Raw genomic sequence first — 17,419 nt, 5'->3', positions numbered from 1 at the left:
ATATATATGTATTGTGTGTATGTGTGGAGAGAGAGGAAAAAGAGGGAGAAAGGGTCTTCTTTTCACTTATCCTCTGATTGTGTTCAATTTTGTCAACTCCTTACTAAAGTGTGAAACTTGCCAGTGAACAAAATGATCTACTTCTTGTCTACCTAGATTTGAGTACAGCAGGATTATCACCTCTCTAATGCTTTAACTAAAACAGTATTTTTTTTTAGTATTAAAGTTACATGGAAACTACTTTGGAAATTTAAAAAGTGTTTTACAAATACAGGCTATTACTGCAATGTCTCTTGCTATTGCTTCCATAATCAAATATGAAATGCTCTATATTACATTTAAATCCCTTTGCACCCTTGGTCCCTCCTTCCTCCCTTTTCCATCTTCTCACACTTTATTTCACTCTAATCATGCCACAATCTAACTACTCTGTTTTACTTACTCACATTCACATGCTGCCTCTTAGCCCCATGAGTTGGCACTGGCTGTCCCCTAGGCCTAAAATATTCTCACTTTTCACCTCCACCTCCTGGTTTCCCTAGCTTCCTTCAAGAATCAGTTCAAATTCTTCCTTCTGTGGGAGCCTTTCTTGGTCTGTCAATGTCCAATCCCCAACTTTCCCTCTTTGCCCCTCCTGAGAATTGCACGCTATATCTGTGTACCCTGTATATGCACATAGTTATTTGTATACAGTCTCCTCTATTAGAACGTAGACTCCTTAAGGGCAAGGACTGTGTTTTTGCCTTTCTTTAAATCCTTAGTACACAGTTTGGTATCTGACACATAATAAGTACTTCATAAAGGCATACAGACTAATTTACATACTTGCTAGAAGCTCCAGATTACTTTAAACCAGGAGATTTTAACCTAGTGTCCATGACCTTGTTTGGATTTTTTTTTAATATTCCAGTAACTGTATTTCAATATATTTGGCTTCCTTTGTATTTATTTTATGTGTTTAAAAACATTATTCCGAGAAAGGGGTCCCACCAGATGACCACAAGGGTTCAAGATACAAAAAAGGTTAAGAACCCCTGCTTTAAATGATTAATCATCAATAACAATTTCAAGTATCTATGAACTAAAGTCAAAGGCAGGGTGGAATGATGTCTATAAAGCAATGAGAAACGCCCTTAAAGCAAGACCAACCATTCTGACTTTTCAGGGATGGATGGCCAGTCACTATGGCTTCTTCTCTTGGCCTCTAAGAAATCATAAATAGGGCCCATGACTCCACAGTGTCATGTGAAATGACTGGCTGATTTCTGAGCTAGTTTGTCAAAAGCTATAGTTAATTCTAAGTGTCCCTCTCTTATTATTTACTTTAAAATGGGAACTCAGACTTTCCTTACCTGCTGGAGGCCAGGCCTTGATGTATCCTGTGCAATGGACTACAGCATATTGTGCCTCTCCTTCCTTAACTGGACCTAGACCATTCCTAAACAAAAGACATTTGTGAAACAGTTTGCATCAGGACCACCCTGCCCCAACCCCAACCCTCATGCCCTGTCCTATGATAGTCTTAATAGAGTAAGGACTGAGAGGCCACCCCAGACCAAAAGAACTCATGATGACACATATTACAAATACAAAACAAACTGACCTGTATCTTTTCCGCATAGTGGTTATTCTGTTAAGAGGAAGGTGATCCAAAGGGGCATTTCCACACCTAAGAGTAAATCAATTCACCAGTAGTTAACACCTACACAAATGTCACAAAACATTATTTACAAACTTGGTACAAGTTATCAGTTGTCTATGGTTCACTGGTACCTAGAAATAAAACAAAAATGACAGTTTAGCTAATTACTTCAGCACAATATCACCAAACTTTTACATTGTAGTTTTCAATTAATTCATTTTCACTTCTTTCCTTGGTCACTAAGCAACAGGCTGGCAAAAATGATGCTAACTTTGATTTCCTCCCACTGGACTCTGTAGGGGTTTATGTTTGCTCTGTGATATTATTTTTTGATGCTTATATGAAAGGAAGCAAGGTTAGATGCTTCAAAAGGGTGACCAGAAGGCATGAGAAGGCTCTGGAAGCCTTCTGATGAATCAGAGACAAAATGAGTCCAGTCTAGGGGTTTAACAAGGTGTAATGGTAATGGAATTTAAAGATCCCCTTGTATTGGCTTAGTTTTTGGATTAAGTGTTAAAATCCAGAGCTTGTGAATCCCACTTGTGGGATGGACTTGTTGATGTGGAAAGAGAGGGCTGAACTGAGAGGAGCTGGTGCCATGGACAGAGAGGCCCAAGCAGAAAGAGGCCAGAAGAACTTTTGGGAGCAGCATCATGGAGGAAGGGAGAGAGAGAGAGAATTTCCAGGGGCCAGAGTTGCTGAGAGAGAGAGAGAGAACTGCCACCTGAAGCCACCCAGACTGCTGAGGGCCAGTTGGAGCTGCCCAGGACTTTTGAGAACTGCCACATGGAGCTGCCAAGAACTGAGGAGGAATGACTGCGGTGCTGGTATTTTTTTCTGTCTGTTGACGTTACTTTGCCAGATTTGTCTGCTGGTAAAGGACAGTGCTGCTGTTGCAGAGGTTTTGGAACCTTGCTGTTGGTTCAGAAGCCCTGAAGAAGGATTTCTTGTTGTATGTTTATAGAAATCCTGGAGGAGGTTCTTGCTTGTTTTCAGGGGTCCTGAGACTGTTCTGCAGGCAGAGAGTGAATTGATAAGGGCACTGGCAATGTATATTGTGGCTTTGTTAAGCTTTGCCTTCCCAGGAAGGGAGATTGCTGAGAACTTGCCTTGGGTCAAGATGAAGAAAAGACCTCTCCTTGGGCATAGAATGCTGTGATGATATTGTAACCTTGTGGCTTGGAGGTAGATGGCCTTTGCACTATCCACTTCCCCTTTGAGAAGGTGCTTGGTGGTAACTGATGATAACTGTAATTCAGTTGTGATCCAGGAGTGGAGTACTTTGATTTTTGTGCTTTGTGACTGACATACTTTATGAATGTACTTCGTTTATGATTGGAAACTAATCTCCAGTTGAATAGAGAGAAGACTTTGTGATTGACTAAATGAATGTACTGTCCAGGGGTGGAGTACTTGGACCTTAGTACTTTGTGACTGAATTGAGGACTTACTAAATTATTGAGCTACACATGATGAATGCTGTATTTTGATTTTCTGTGAATGTCTTGCCTTAATCTGTCACTGAATAAATGGAGTTTGCTATGCTTGTAATCCAAACCTGGAAGTTGCTTGTGCTTGGCATTACACAAGGCTGAAGGAATTCATCATGTGTTGCTAGTTAACCAACCATTTGGTGAGATCTAGGGAATTAGCAAGGGCAAGGAGAACCAGGCAAGAAGACCCAGAGGTGTAGGCAGGTGAGAGCCACAGAATAGAGGGCCATGTCAGAAAGAACAGTTCTAGGAAGAAGCTATTAAGGTGCTCAGGGATCTCAGAGAAAAAGGTTGTTTTCTATCTTCTTTTACATTATGTGTGGACAAGTCATGGCCAGCAGGTTCATGAATTAGGACCAGGTAGTGTGGCTTGATTCTAGCTAAGGCAGGGGTAGAAATAACGGACCTCTTAGCCATTGAGAGGCAGTTTTTCATGGTGGTCAGAGATCCAGTTTGGGATTCGGGAAGACTCGAGTTTGAATATCATCTCTGACACTTACTTAGCCATATGACCCTGGGGAAGTCACTCAACCTGCCTTTAATTCCCCAACTCTCAGATGGTGAAAATGATAGCACTTATCTCACAAAGTTGTGTGAGAATCAAATGAGATAATATATATCAATGGCGGTTATTATTACAATAGGAATAAAGTTTTAAACAGATGAAAACTGTGACAAATTATTTCAGCATCAAGATCTAATAGAAGGAAGTCACAAAAATGATTCTAAAACCCTATCATTAGCAGTTATGAAAGCTACAAGGGTTTTGGATGTCAAACTCTGCTAAAGCAATAAAGCTGAATGGGAAAGGAAATAAGCATTTATATAGTATCCACTGTATGCAAGGCACTGTACTAAACACTTTTACAAATGTTATTTAATCTGATCCTCCTAACAACCCTGGAAAGTTAGTGATAGTTATTATCCCTACTTTACAGTTGAGGAAACTGAGGCAATTAAAAGAAACTGAGGCAAAGGATAAGTGACTTATCCAGGGTCTCAGTCTTCCTGACTCCAGGCCCAGTGGTCTATCTACTGTGCCACCAGCTGTCTCTAAATCTGAAATTCAGCTGAAAACCTGAAGTTAAAATTCAAGACTTGTATCTTAATCCTGAAAGATATTTGACTCCAAGACAGGATTCAGAGTATATGAAAAAGAAGTCTCTTATTTAAAATTTAGGGATAAATCCAAGATTGACCTGGACTAGTATTTATAGCAGTTAAAGATTAGTGAAATGGGGTGGCCAGGTGGTGCAGTAAGAGCACTGGCCCCAGAGTCGGGATGACCTGGAATCGAATCTGGGCTCTGATACTTAGTACCACACCCAGAAATAACTGGCCGTGTAACCTTGAGCAAGTTACTTAACCCCAATTGCTTAAAAAAAATTTAATTTAAAAAAAAGATTAGTGAAAAAAAGATACCAAAATTTGTGACTATTTTAAAACATTTCTCTACAAGAGTTAAATGCTTGCATATTGTAAATGTTTAATAAATGTTAACTTAAACTGAATTAAATTCAGTTCTTTAAATAAATATTTGGAAGACCAGGATCCTTTGGAAAATCCATAGCTCTAATTTCCATCTCATCAATGGAAAAATGGATTCATTTAATTACTGGAATAATTTCTATCTTGGATAAAAGTAACAACTCTCCTACTCCCACTTGCCTTACAGTTCAGATTATTTGAATGCAGTACAACCATCTCCTGATGGTACTGAACTCTCATTGAGGAGGAGAAAAATCTATATAGGAGAGAAATAAAACGTTTTCCCCCAGAAAAGGGGAGACCAGAGCATGTTTAGAGGCAATGCTGAAGATGCTAGAGATCCAGAAGAGCAGGAAACAGAAAGGGAAGGGTAGTTCAGAGAACAACGCTTCACTCCTAAGGAAGCAGGAATACCAAAGGAAGAATGCCACTTGGTTAAGGACAAGTATTATGTTAAGGCAAAGAAGAGATTTTATGAGGAAACTCCTATTGGATGATGTCAGTTTTCTCTGTAAAGTAAGAAGCAAGATCATCTGTTGAAAATGGAGATGAGTGTGGAGAACAAATATGAGTTTACAGAGAGATGGTCTGAAATGACCACTGTGGAAAGTAGGGTGGGGAATCTAAAAAGGAAGAATTGAAGGATAATTGAGCAGCAGTGAGGATTGGGTTGGTTAGCCAGTGAAAATATGAAATGGACTAGGGCTACACGGCTCTGGATTTCTTCCATCTGAATCCTGTGGCCCAGGCACAGGAGGAAAGAAAGCAAGAGAACTGGATTCATATGGTGGTTTTACTAGAAAGTTAGAAAAGCAAGAGAGTACAAAATGCTGCAAAGGGCAGCAGAGATGGTGCTAGTTGATCACAAGATCTACAGCAGGAAGGATGACAGGATCATAGACTATGGGAAGGGACCTTAGAGGTCATAAATCGAACCTCCCCTCATTTTACAGAGGAGGAAACTGAGGCCCAGAGTGGCTAAGTGACTTGTCCAGGGTCACATAGGTAGTTAAAGTATCTGAAGCAAGCTATGAACCTGTCTGACTGACTTCAAGTCTGGCTCTTTATCAAATGACTCCCAAACCCCACCTAGTACCTCTTCCTTACCTCCCACAAGCATCTTCTTCGCCACCAACTCCTAAGTTCATGCATCTGGGTAAAGTAGGAAAGGCTGAGTAATTGCTATCTCCACAAAGCAAGAGAACAGGGTTTATGGGGGTAGCAATCTGCTAGGTAATCCCTATCTGCCTGTATCAGGAACACTTTTCATGAAGCAGGGCTAGCAAATTACTGCTAAACACACTAATTAGCACGTGGGCTTCAGATTCAGAGGCTTTTAGGTGATTTAGTAGCTAAAGCACTTAACTCAGCATCAGGAGCACCTACACTCAGATCCTGACTCAGACACTTAGGAACTCTGTGATCCTGGGCAAATCATTTCATATCTCTTACTCTGGGGTTCCTCACCTGAAGAATGGGGGTAAAAACAGAACCTATTCACAGGGCTGTTATGAGAATAAAATATGCCATGTGTTCACCATACTGTAAAGTGGTAAATAATTAATATTTATTACTATTATTATTTCTGTTCTATGTGCTTCTGCAATTTTCAGTCTCTGCAGAAAACCTGAATTTCTCCCAGATTTGGACATTTTTCTTTGTTGCTGAGTCATGTCTGACTTTATAACCTCATCTCAGGTTTTCTTGGCAGAGACACTGGAGTGGTTTGCCATTTCCTTCTCTAGCTCATTTTACAGATGAAGAAACCAAGGTAAACAGGGTTAAGTGACTTGTCCAGGGTCACACAGCTAGTAAGTGTTTGAGGTCAGATACTCAGAAAATGAGTATTCCTGATTCCAGGCCCAGGGCTCTATCCACTGTGCCACCTTGGTTCTTTTCCTTTCCTCTGATCACGAGTCTAAGTGTCCCTTATCCTACCAATGCTTTCACTTTAGTAAGTCCCTTTAAGATCAGTGGATACTTCATGGATACAAATAGAAAATACAGATAGTACTGAGAGAGAGGGAGAAAAAAGCAGAGATGAAAGCAATGAAAAGTTCTGCAGGAGTCTGTACTTAGTCTGTTGCACGTATTGTATTAACTATTTGATAGGAAAACATATACACCTATCCTCTTCTCACAATTCTGCAGGGGGGAAATTCCTCCTCCTCCTTGGAAGGTCTACCTATCTTCTTGTAGCTTTTCCTGATTCTCCTAGTAAAAAGTGGAATCTCTTAGACTTTGACTATACAACCTATACCCCTTCACACTCAGACTTGCATGGCTATTTGTGTGCCTTGTTCAGTCCTGCAAGATGGTAAGCTCCTTGAGGATAGGGATTACGTGTTCAACAGCCTAGGGATTATGTCTTTGACATCTCTCTGTTGTTTCCTTCAGCACTGCTCCTTGCAAGTGACAGAAACTCAAGAGATAGTGAATTGAACAGAATGAATGAATGAGTGATTTGTGCTCAAAGCCAAGAATGTCATTGATAAGTCCTGTTCTGTACTCTATGAGTTGATATTCTTGTTTGAAATTCATTAGGATATAGAATAATTAATAATGACAATTCACATTATCTTAAATAGCCCTTATTATTTAGCTTGTAGAATATGACTTGAATTGCTTATTTATAGTTTGCAGTTTCATAGAAAATGAAGCATAAATGGATGATCTCCATGTATGCTACCATGTATGGCATTTTAGGTACCAACGGACACATGGCTAGGCTTAGGTTGGCCTATATTGTTTGGGAATAATCAATCCAGTGTACTTACTACTTGTATTATTTGGGGGTGGGGAGAATTATGGTAATGGAAACAGGTACAGAAAAAAGAATGGATTAATATAGAAATCAGAGGGCCTTATATAGAATCATACAATGTTAGAGCTAGAAGCCATCTTGTCCAACCCCTTAATTTTACAAAGGAATAAAACTGAAGCCCAGAGAGGAAAGATAATTTGCCTAAAATCACACAGCTAATAAATAGGAGAGGTAGACTTTTATCCTGGCCTCTTAATTTTTATAGCTCCTTTCTAAAACAGATGGTATTTTTTCCTTTCTGGTTATATTTCTACATGAACCATTCACCCTACCTATTCCTAAGTTCATTCATTAACTTATTTTTTTTAAAAGCAAAAACAGATTTAATGAAAAGACATAAGCAGGGAAAGTACATTTTGCTAAAAGGTACCAAAGACAATGAAATAATATCAATATTAAATACATATGCACCAAATTGTAGAGCATCCACATAAATGAACTTCCCTAAAATTACCCACCCTAAAGTAGCACCCCCTTCGGTTCAAACTTCACCCTACCCCCAAACATACACAAATGAGGCCAATGGACTGGTCACCACTGTGTGTCCACCAAGTTCCAGAGATAGTCACTGATAAACTTCTTAGAGTGCTGGGTACTGTCAAAATGGATAGGCTGGGCAATACTGGGACCATGACGAATGCCTTTGATCACAGTTGGTTCACATTCATAATCCCACTCAATTTTACTGACACGATGATAAAGTTGAGACATATATACAACTGAAGGGATCACAACAGTTGTATCTTCATCCACTTCTTCTTCTGTCTTTGTGAGGTCTCGCTCGATTTCCTGGAGTTCTTCCAGCTCTTTTGCCAACAGATGGAGATCAGCCTGTAGAGTGGCATCCTTCTCGCTGGTCTTCTGAAGCTCAGATTCAAATTTCTGTAACTTGGGATTCAACATGTTGTACTGTTTCTTTCTCATCAATTAGCTTCTGGGCCACGTCTTGCTCTATAGCAAGCATCTGAGAGGAGCCGATGAGTGTCCTTATTTGTGTTCAGCAGCCTCTCAATCGTGCTCTCCTGCCGTCCCAGGAGCCGCTGCACCCACATCCCGGCTCGGTTGGGGTTGAGCAGACTAAGTAGTCCCTGGCTCACCTCCTCCATGTCCTGAAACACCGCCATGGCCAGGGCAGGAAAAATCGAAAGAACCCTGCAATTCCCAAGCCCGCCCAAACTTAAACGGCCGCCGACCCGGCCTCATTTGTTTTCTTCGCTTTCTCCATTAACTTATTTATTTATTCAATATATATTTATTGAACACCTTCTAGGTACTAAGCAATGTGTTAGGCATTGGGTGGAATACAAAGATGAATAAGGCAGCTAGGTATCACAGTGGATAGAGCACTGGACCTGGAGTTGGGAAGACCAGAGTTCAATTTCAGTCTTGGACAGCTACTAGCTGTATGACCTTGGGCAAGTCAATTAACCTTTATTTGCTCCAGTTCCCTCAAATGTAAAGTAGGGAATATAATAATAGCACCTACCTCCCAGGGTTGTTATAAGGTTCAAATGAAGTATTTGTAAAGCACTTAGTACAGTGCCTGGCACAGAGTAGGTGCTAAATAAATGCTTATATTTCCCCCTCCCTTTGTTTTCAAAGAACTTATAATTTAGTAGCAGAGACAAGAAATAAATAAGAATAGTCAAAGAACAATATCAGCGACAAGAGATCAAGTCATTAGATAATTAAATGCCAAATGAGTGCTGGTGGCAATAAGCTTTATGATTTCAGAGGGAAGAATTTCACTCTGCACTGAAGTAGTCAAGAAAGTCTCATGGTGCTAGGCCTTGAAGAAAGAATATTTCTTGGGTAGATTAAAAAGAAGGGAAATAGAATTCTAGGTGGAGATAGAACAGAGGCAAGATGTAGGTAGACAAGTAGGTAGACAAGTCTTGGGAGACAGTAAATAAATCATTTTGGCTCCAGTGGATGGTTTATGTAGACAATAGCAAAATTAAAAGGTTGGAAAGGGAAGTTGGGACCAGATTATAGAAGACCCTGAATCCCAAGGAAATGCTATAGATAAAGTTTCTCTACATTTCAGTAAAACATTTGGTTCTTATTCTTTTGGGCAAGATAAACAGATGTGGGCTAGCCACTGGTACAATTAAGTGGAATTAGAAACTGGTTGAATGAATAGTTTCATTCATTAAGGCTCCATGTCAATTTGGAGGGAGGTTCAGTTTGACCTTAAAGAATGAAACGAGGAGTAATTGGTGAAAGTTGTAAGAAGGCAGGTTTAGGTCTAAAATCCTAACAACTAGAACCATCCAAAAGAGGAATGGCCTAGAAGTAATTGATTTCCCATCACTTGGGATCTTAAAGTCAATGGTCACTTATTAGGGAAGTTGTGGTGGCTATTCTCAGTCAACTGTGGGTTGAATTTCTCTCTGGTCTTTTCTAATGCTGAAATTCCACATTTATACATTAGTATTTATTTAATGACCTCAGGAAGTATTTACTAGGTGCAAAGCACCATGTTCCTTTGGGGGAAACAGAAGCATCATAGGGTATGGAAGGATTTAGAATGAGAAAATGAGATTTAGTCCTCTGGTTGGCTTTAAGCAAATCATTTATTTTCTCAGAGCCTCAGTTTCCTTAGCAATAAAATGTGGATAACAATAGTGAGAAAAACACTAAATAAATGTGAATTATTATCATCATGAAAGTAATGGGGAGCCACTGAGTATTAAACCCTTCCCGTAAGTGACATTCACACAAACAGTAGCTTGAGACAAGCCAACTACAGTGAAGTTATGACAAACCTCATCCTGCAAATGAAAGAGCGTCTGGATCCCATGCACATTCTCATAGATGACTGCTGACCTTCCTTCTTGACTGTCCCTGTCTTCAGATCCAAAATTCGACCTTAAAAAGAAAGAGAATAAAACTGGCATATAACTTTTGACAAGAGCCCAGAACAACTTTCTTCTCTTGTCCTAAGTACCAAGAAAAAGGGAACTATATACATTACTCATTTCTTAGTGCAGTCAAGTCTCCAACACTTTGACAAGAAGAACATGGATCAATGAGATCTAGTCATAATACAAATAACTGACTGCAATAAATATTTGTAATTCTTTTCTTTCCTTCCTGGGAAAGGAAAAAGCTTTTCCCAGAGTTGTTAACACAGAATAAAAGAGATTAAGCTGGCTAACTTTCATCTCATATACAGTTCCTTACAAATTTCTAGTAGTAGGCATCTAACACTAGAAAAATTTTAACTCTTTATATAAAGATGTAACAAAGTGACAAACTTCTATCTTCTTGACAACAGTATTCATTTTCTCTTGTGATGATGATGATTATGATTGATGATGATAGCATTTATATAGTACTTGAAAATTTGAAAAGTATAAACCTTCCTCATCTTTATTTCCTCATTGTCCAAGAATCAAATCAATACTACAAATGCTGCTAGAAAAGGCATGTTAATCAACAGCTCTATGGATCAACTCATGTCCTTCTACTCTCTAAGACCAAAATTCCCTTCCCTGGCCACCATTCCCCAGTAGGTTAAGCCCCTCTATTAGAATATATTCTCTGTTAGGACAAGGACTATTACACTTTTGTATTTGTATCTTTAGTGTTCAGCACAGTGTCTGACACACAATAGAAGCTTAATAAATGCCTTTTCATTCACTTGTTTTATTTATTCATTCATTTTAAGATTGAAAAAGTGTTATGATTTTCTCGCAACATTTCTATGAGGGAGGTAGTTTTCAGTATTATTATCCCTGTTTTGCGTATAAGGAAACTGAGACTCAGAGGAGTAAAATGATTTATATGAGGTTACAAAGTCATTAAAATCTAGTGTTTCAACTATACAGATATACCTACATCATTTCAGTTAGCACAAAGTAGATAATCAATAGATAGTTGTTGGCCAATAAATATACTGACAAAGCCCCACTATTTGGAGAATTTTTCCTTCACTTTTTCTCTCTGCAATATAGGAATTCAAAATATGACATACATAATTCATGGGAGATAAACTGTTTACAAGAACATGCTTGTTTTTAAAAATTAAATACACTAATATAGATTGCTGTCATGAATACATTAGTAGAAAATAAATTAAAAAGAATCTTTAGTCAGTAAAATGCAAAATTTTAAGCTTTATGACTAAAAAATATATAAACTCGGGGTGGCCAGGTGGCTCAGCGAGTAAGAGCACTGGCTCCAGTGTCAGGATGACCTGGGGATCAAATCTGGGCTGAGATACTTAGCACCACACCCAGAAATAACTGGCTGTGTAACCTTGAGCAAGTTACTTAACCCCGATTGCTTAAAAAAAAATTATATATATATAAACTCCCTCTATAGCAATTTATGGCTACTAAAATGAACTTTTCTCTCTCTGTTGTCTGTGTCTCTGTCTCTGTCTCTCTCACACACACACACACACACACACACACACACACATATACCCGTGCGCCACCCCCCCCAACCCCCCCTGCCGCCCTGGTAAGATCAAGACCCTAAAGCCTTGCATGCCTTTAAGAAGTAAATCTCATAGCAAAGCCTCTAAGACTGGGGGGTAGAAGAGGAGGAAAATAAATATTTATACAGAGCTTACTATGTGCCAGGCATTGTGTTAAATTCTTTTTTATACATATTGCCTTATTTGATCTTCACAACAATCCTGCAAGAGAGGTACTATTATTATCCCCATTCTAGTTTTAATGTCTTGTCTATACTGGTCAGAGTCCCTTTTAAGGCTGGCACAAGTCACCACCTCCCAGAAAGACCTAAATCATCTATTAAAAGATACCTCATAGGGAACCCACTCTAAGCCCAACACATAGGGAGAAGCCCTGTCTATGGAGACCCCAGTTGTGGGGTAATAAAAATTGACTAGATTTGGATTCAGGAGGTAGAGTAAGGTTGTCTTGCTCAGGACACTTGCTAGCCCTGGGACTATGGGCAAGCCATTTTTGTTTCTTTGAATTGCAGTTCCCTCAAAGGAAATGTTACGTGTAGTGGCTACTTCACACAGCTGTTGTAAGGATGAAATAAGGTTTTACACATAAAGTGCTTTCCTAAACCTTAAAGTATGGGTTGCAAACCTCTTTTTGTACCAGGGACCTCCTTTGGAATTCTGGTGAGACCTACCGATCCCTTTCAGAATCATGTTTTTGAATACATTGAAAAATACATAGGTTTACAAAGGAAACCAATTATATTACAATACAGTTATCAAAACATTTTTTTAAATTACAGACTCCAAGGTTAAGAACCCCTATCATAAGGCATGGCAGTAATAGCAATTATTATTATTTTAGTCTTACCCACTAATCCATGCTCTGTTCTAAGCCTTAACCTTTGGCCTCAACACAGATCTAGTATTAATCTGCAGTTCACCTAACCACGTATCTATCCAGTTCTGCTCTGATTAACTAGGTTCTGCAACACACTCTCTGGCTCTATGCTCATTCCACATTCCAGTGACAGATCCTGTCTTGAACTCCAGAATTCATCCTGCTAAACCTTCATCAAACCCAACCCTATCTCAGACAGGCAGATGGTGTCTTGACAAAGAGAGCTATTTAGAATTCTTTTATTTTTTAATTTTCTGCATGCCTCATTCTACCATCTTGCGAAGTAAATTGGAATCAACAGACATGTCCTAACACCTACAGTACCTATGAACAGTTTGTTTTAGCTGTCACCAATGTGTACAGTAGGGGCACCCCAAAGGCAAGTGTTATGTCAGGGTAAGACATAACTGTTTGTCTCTTTTACCTTTTATAGAAACTATCATGTTTAAAAATAACAGACCTAAGACCTCAATTAGGAAAGAAATAGGTCATTCTCTATTTCATTCTGGCAAGTAGCTTGGACAAAGTAATAGTTTAATACTTGAGGCAGCTGTGGTTTCATCTATGTGGGTATCCCCTTGACTAAGATAAACCAAAACCACTCTATGCCTTTGGGGCCCTTATTAATGAGATACTCTGGCCAAAAAAGAAAAATCTTCATTTATCAGGCAACTGTTCTGATGATGAACCTCTCTAGATTTTGCTATTCCGGGCCCTGGAAGAAAGAAATATAGTCTATTCCCTGGAATATTCTCAAATGTTTTCACTTTACTAGAACTTGCTAGAGCTTGTGCACCATCGATATAGGATGATAAATTTTGAGTCTGAAGCAAATTCTTTTTCCTAAATTATTTTAATGACCAAAAAAATTCACTTTCTTTCCCTTCTACCCTCTGTGCCCCACTGGAAAAAGAAAAAGAAAAAAATACCCTTTTAAAAAATATGCACAGTCAAGCAAAACCATTTCCCACATTGGCCATGTTCAAAAAAAATTCATGTCTCAATCCACACTGTAAGTTCATCATATCTTCAACAGGAAATGGGCTGGCATGTGTCATTATGAATCCCCTGCAATCATGGTTAGTCACTGCATTCATAGAGCACTGGACCTGGAATTGGGAAGACTTGCATTCAAATTCAGCCTCAGACACTTAGTAGCTGTGTGACCCAAGGCAAGTTACTTAACCTTTGTCTGACTCAGTTTCCTTGTAACATCTACATCCCAATATTGTTGTGAAGATACAATGAAATAATATTTGTAAAAGTGCTTAGACAATGCTTGGCATGCAGTAGGTGCCTAATAAGTGCTTGTTTACTTATTTACTTCCTTCCTTTTTTTCTTTCCCTTTGTCCTTTTCTTCCTTCCTTCTTTTCTTTCATAAGTTGTTCTCTTGCTTCTGCCTACCTCACTTTGTTGATATGTCTTCCTAGGTTCATTTGAAACTGTCTCCTTCATAATTTCTTTTTACTTTTTTTAATTACCAAAACTTAAAATACATAATAAGAAAAAAAGAAACATTATAAGCCTAAATATTGAAACTTAAATACAAAATAAGAAAAGAAAAAAGAAGAATGTCATGTGCACAACAGAACGTAAGAAAGGATTCAAAATACATAGCAAGAACTCCATAATTTCTTACAGCACAATAATATCCATTACATTCATATACTATTATTTTAGATGGAAATTAGGAGGTCATCCAGACTACCCCCCTCATTTTATGAAGAAAGACCAAAGACCAAGGAGTTTAGGAGATTTGCCCAGTGGAAGAGCCAGGGTTCAAGCCCAGGTCTTAACTTCAACTTGGACATTCTTTCCACTGTACCATGATGCTTCTTCGTGACCTCAGATTTACCTCTGAGCCAAAGTGAGGTATCAGATCAGGACTTCTGAAAGGTTTTAAAAATATTCAATTTAGAAACAGCTGAGTTGGATGTGTACATTTGGACACAATTCAATTAGAAGAGGCTTAGTTATAAGTTCTGATAATTACCTAGCTTTTGTGCTACTAAACAAATATATTCCCATATAATTCCCAATAAATGAATAGCTGTCATTTGTATAATTCATATTACAAACACAGTTTGGTGCTCGTCTGTTCTCACTCAAGAGTTCTGTGGGTTTTTTTTTCTGTGTGTTTTTTTAACAGCATTTTAAGTGTAAATTGTCACTTGCTTTATCATCACCCAAACGGCAAATGGTTTCAGCTGTGAGGACGGCAAACCTTGCAGTCTGTCAAATTCCAATCCAGCACTCTGAAAATAAATCACAGCTGTGTGCCACATGGACTGCTGAACACAAGGAGATCAGAAAACATATTTTCATGATATTTCAGCCACGAATCTATAAGACAACTGTTTCAATGTTTATTTCTCCATGTTATACTCCAGTTTCAGTAGGAACAATGGAGTCCTTTGCATACCCCCTTCAAAATGCCAATTTCACTCAACTTTCTAGAATAGATGGGTACCTAAAAACTTGAGTGTGAATGAAAAAACTAAAATAGCATGATTTTTGATATATTGGGATATATGCTATAGAAACATAAAGAATTTTAGGAGAGGAGTAGAATATTAACAACTGAAGAGATTGAGAAAAGTCTTATGTAGGAGGTTACTTGACCTGAACCTTGAAAGGAGAGAGGGGATTCCAAGATGAAATGGAGCATTCCAGCTGTGGAATGTGGAATGTGCAATGGTTGGAGGTGAGAGGTGGAATGTTTTGTATGGTGAACAGCCAGCAGGCCAGTTTGCCTGGAATGCAGAGTGTATAGAGAGGAATAATGTGAAAGCAGCAGAAAATATATTGAAAACTGATTATAAAAGGTTTTAAATGCCAAACAGAGGAGTTTGCCATTTAGAAGTGATAGGGAACCAATGACATTTCTTTCACACAAAAAAAGTGACATTGGTAGAGCTGTGCTTTTTAGGAATATCAGTTGGGATGATGGTTTTGACAGAAGACAGACTAGAGGCTGGGAGACCAGTAAGGGGGCTATTACAATAGTTCAGACTAGAGGCAGCCTTGAATAACTGAATAAAGTAGGAGATTGCTTGGGGAGATTGATGGCAGAGATATTGTGAAGGCAGAATCAGCAAGACATAGAAACTGATGAGATATAGGAGTTGAGGGAAGATGGAGGCCAGGGTAATTCTGGTTAACTGAAATGATGGCAGTGTCGTCCACAACAATAGGGAAGTTAGGGGCGGCCAGGTGGCGCAGTGAGTAAGAGCTCTGGCCCCGGCGTCAGGAGACCCACCCAGGATCAGTTCTGGCCTCAGATACTTGGCACCCACACAAAATAACTGGCCGTGTAACCTTGAGCAAGTTATTAACCCCAACTGCTTTAAAAAATAAACCAATAGGGAAGTTAGAAGGATGGGTGCCTCCAATGCTTGGCACATAGTGGGCACTTTAATGCTTTTTGATTAATTGACTGGCAAAGCAGTAATGGATGGAGGATGAGAATGATGAATAGATTTAAGAGAAATTGGTTACAGGAAGGAGTAAGGAACATGAAAAAACAATCATAAAAGTAAAATGTGATGCTTGATGTTCAAATATGGTCTTTTAAAAATGCAAATAACACATGTGTGAATCTTCAGAGCCCTACTCTCAGAGTTACTTCTATTTCTTCCAGGATTATATAACATTCTCTTATTCAAGTTGTTGACTACTTGGCTATTCAGTCCATGAGATCTCTGTGAGGTCCATATGAATTTCATTTGACTATTAAGAAAACCCAGAGACATATGTAGGCAAACCAGATAATAATGAATTCTAATCCTCACAGAATTTTAGAAGTAGAACAGATTTCAGAGGACACCTAGCCCAGTTCTCCAACTACAGATGGGACAACAACCTTCACAGATGTTCATTCGGATTCTGCATGAATAACTTATACAATGGAGTACTCACTACCTAATAATAATAAAAAGTCAATTCAAAAAAACATTTGAGCAGAGAACTGTGGCAGGCAATGAAGAAAAAAGATAAAAACAATATAGTCATTACCCTCAAGGAGCTTACATTCTAGTAAATCAACATAATAGATAATATTTATGAAATTCTATAATTTACTAAGCACATTGCTGATGTTATCCCACTTTGGCCCTCACAATAATCTGATATGGTAAGTAATGCTATGTTAATTCTCCTTTTACAAATAAAGAAACTGATTCTCAGTTAGTGATTTGTCTAAAGACACATAGCAGTAAGTAGCACTATGTAAAAGACACATAGTAAGTAGAAAGGCTAATTAATGTTTTTAATGCAGATCTGGCTCAAAATCTGAATGGAGATCTTTCATTTAGAATTTCAGTTGTTTTCAATAATATCTGATTCTTTGTGATCCCATTTGGGATTTTCTTGGCAAAGGTATTAGAGTGGTTTGCCATTTCCTTTTCCAACTCATTTTATACATGAGGAAACTGAGGCAAACAGAGTTAAGGAATTTGCCCAGGGTCACACAGACAATAAGTGTCAGAGGCCTAATTTGAACTCAGGTCTTCCTGACTCCAGGACCACTTCTATCCATTGTTGCCATGTAGCTGAATATAACAAGTGGAGTAAGGATTTTAGACTGTTTATGACATGCAAGTGGATGGGTAGCCAAATAAGTTAGTACATAAGTAGATAGATAGAAAG

General features: G+C 38.6%; 1 protein-coding gene and 1 pseudogene across 1 annotated transcript in view; both read right to left on the bottom strand.

Annotated features, from left to right (window-relative positions):
• Positions 1-17,419, bottom strand: part of ARNT2 (aryl hydrocarbon receptor nuclear translocator 2) — a 222,267-nt gene that overhangs the window by 109,877 nt on the left and 94,971 nt on the right. Inside the window, exons 6-8 of the mRNA XM_069098683.1 lie at positions 10,216-10,318; positions 1,604-1,669; positions 1,353-1,438 (exon numbers count right to left, since the gene is read on the bottom strand). Of these exons, the coding sequence (XP_068954784.1) occupies positions 1,353-1,438; positions 1,604-1,669; positions 10,216-10,318 (255 nt within the window). The remainder of the gene's footprint in view (positions 1-1,352; positions 1,439-1,603; positions 1,670-10,215; positions 10,319-17,419) is intronic.
• On the bottom strand, positions 7,744-8,662 carry LOC138168605 (kinetochore protein Spc24 pseudogene; annotated as a pseudogene).

Source organism: Petaurus breviceps, unplaced genomic scaffold (assembly GCF_028583685.1).
Source record: "Petaurus breviceps papuanus isolate PSGF00001 unplaced genomic scaffold, PetGlider_PUasm1.0 37, whole genome shotgun sequence".
In the NCBI taxonomy this organism is placed as follows: Eukaryota; Metazoa; Chordata; class Mammalia; order Diprotodontia; family Petauridae; genus Petaurus; species Petaurus breviceps.
The sequence above is the reverse complement of the archived record's forward strand: the minus strand, read 5'-3'. Positions and strand labels throughout refer to the sequence as shown.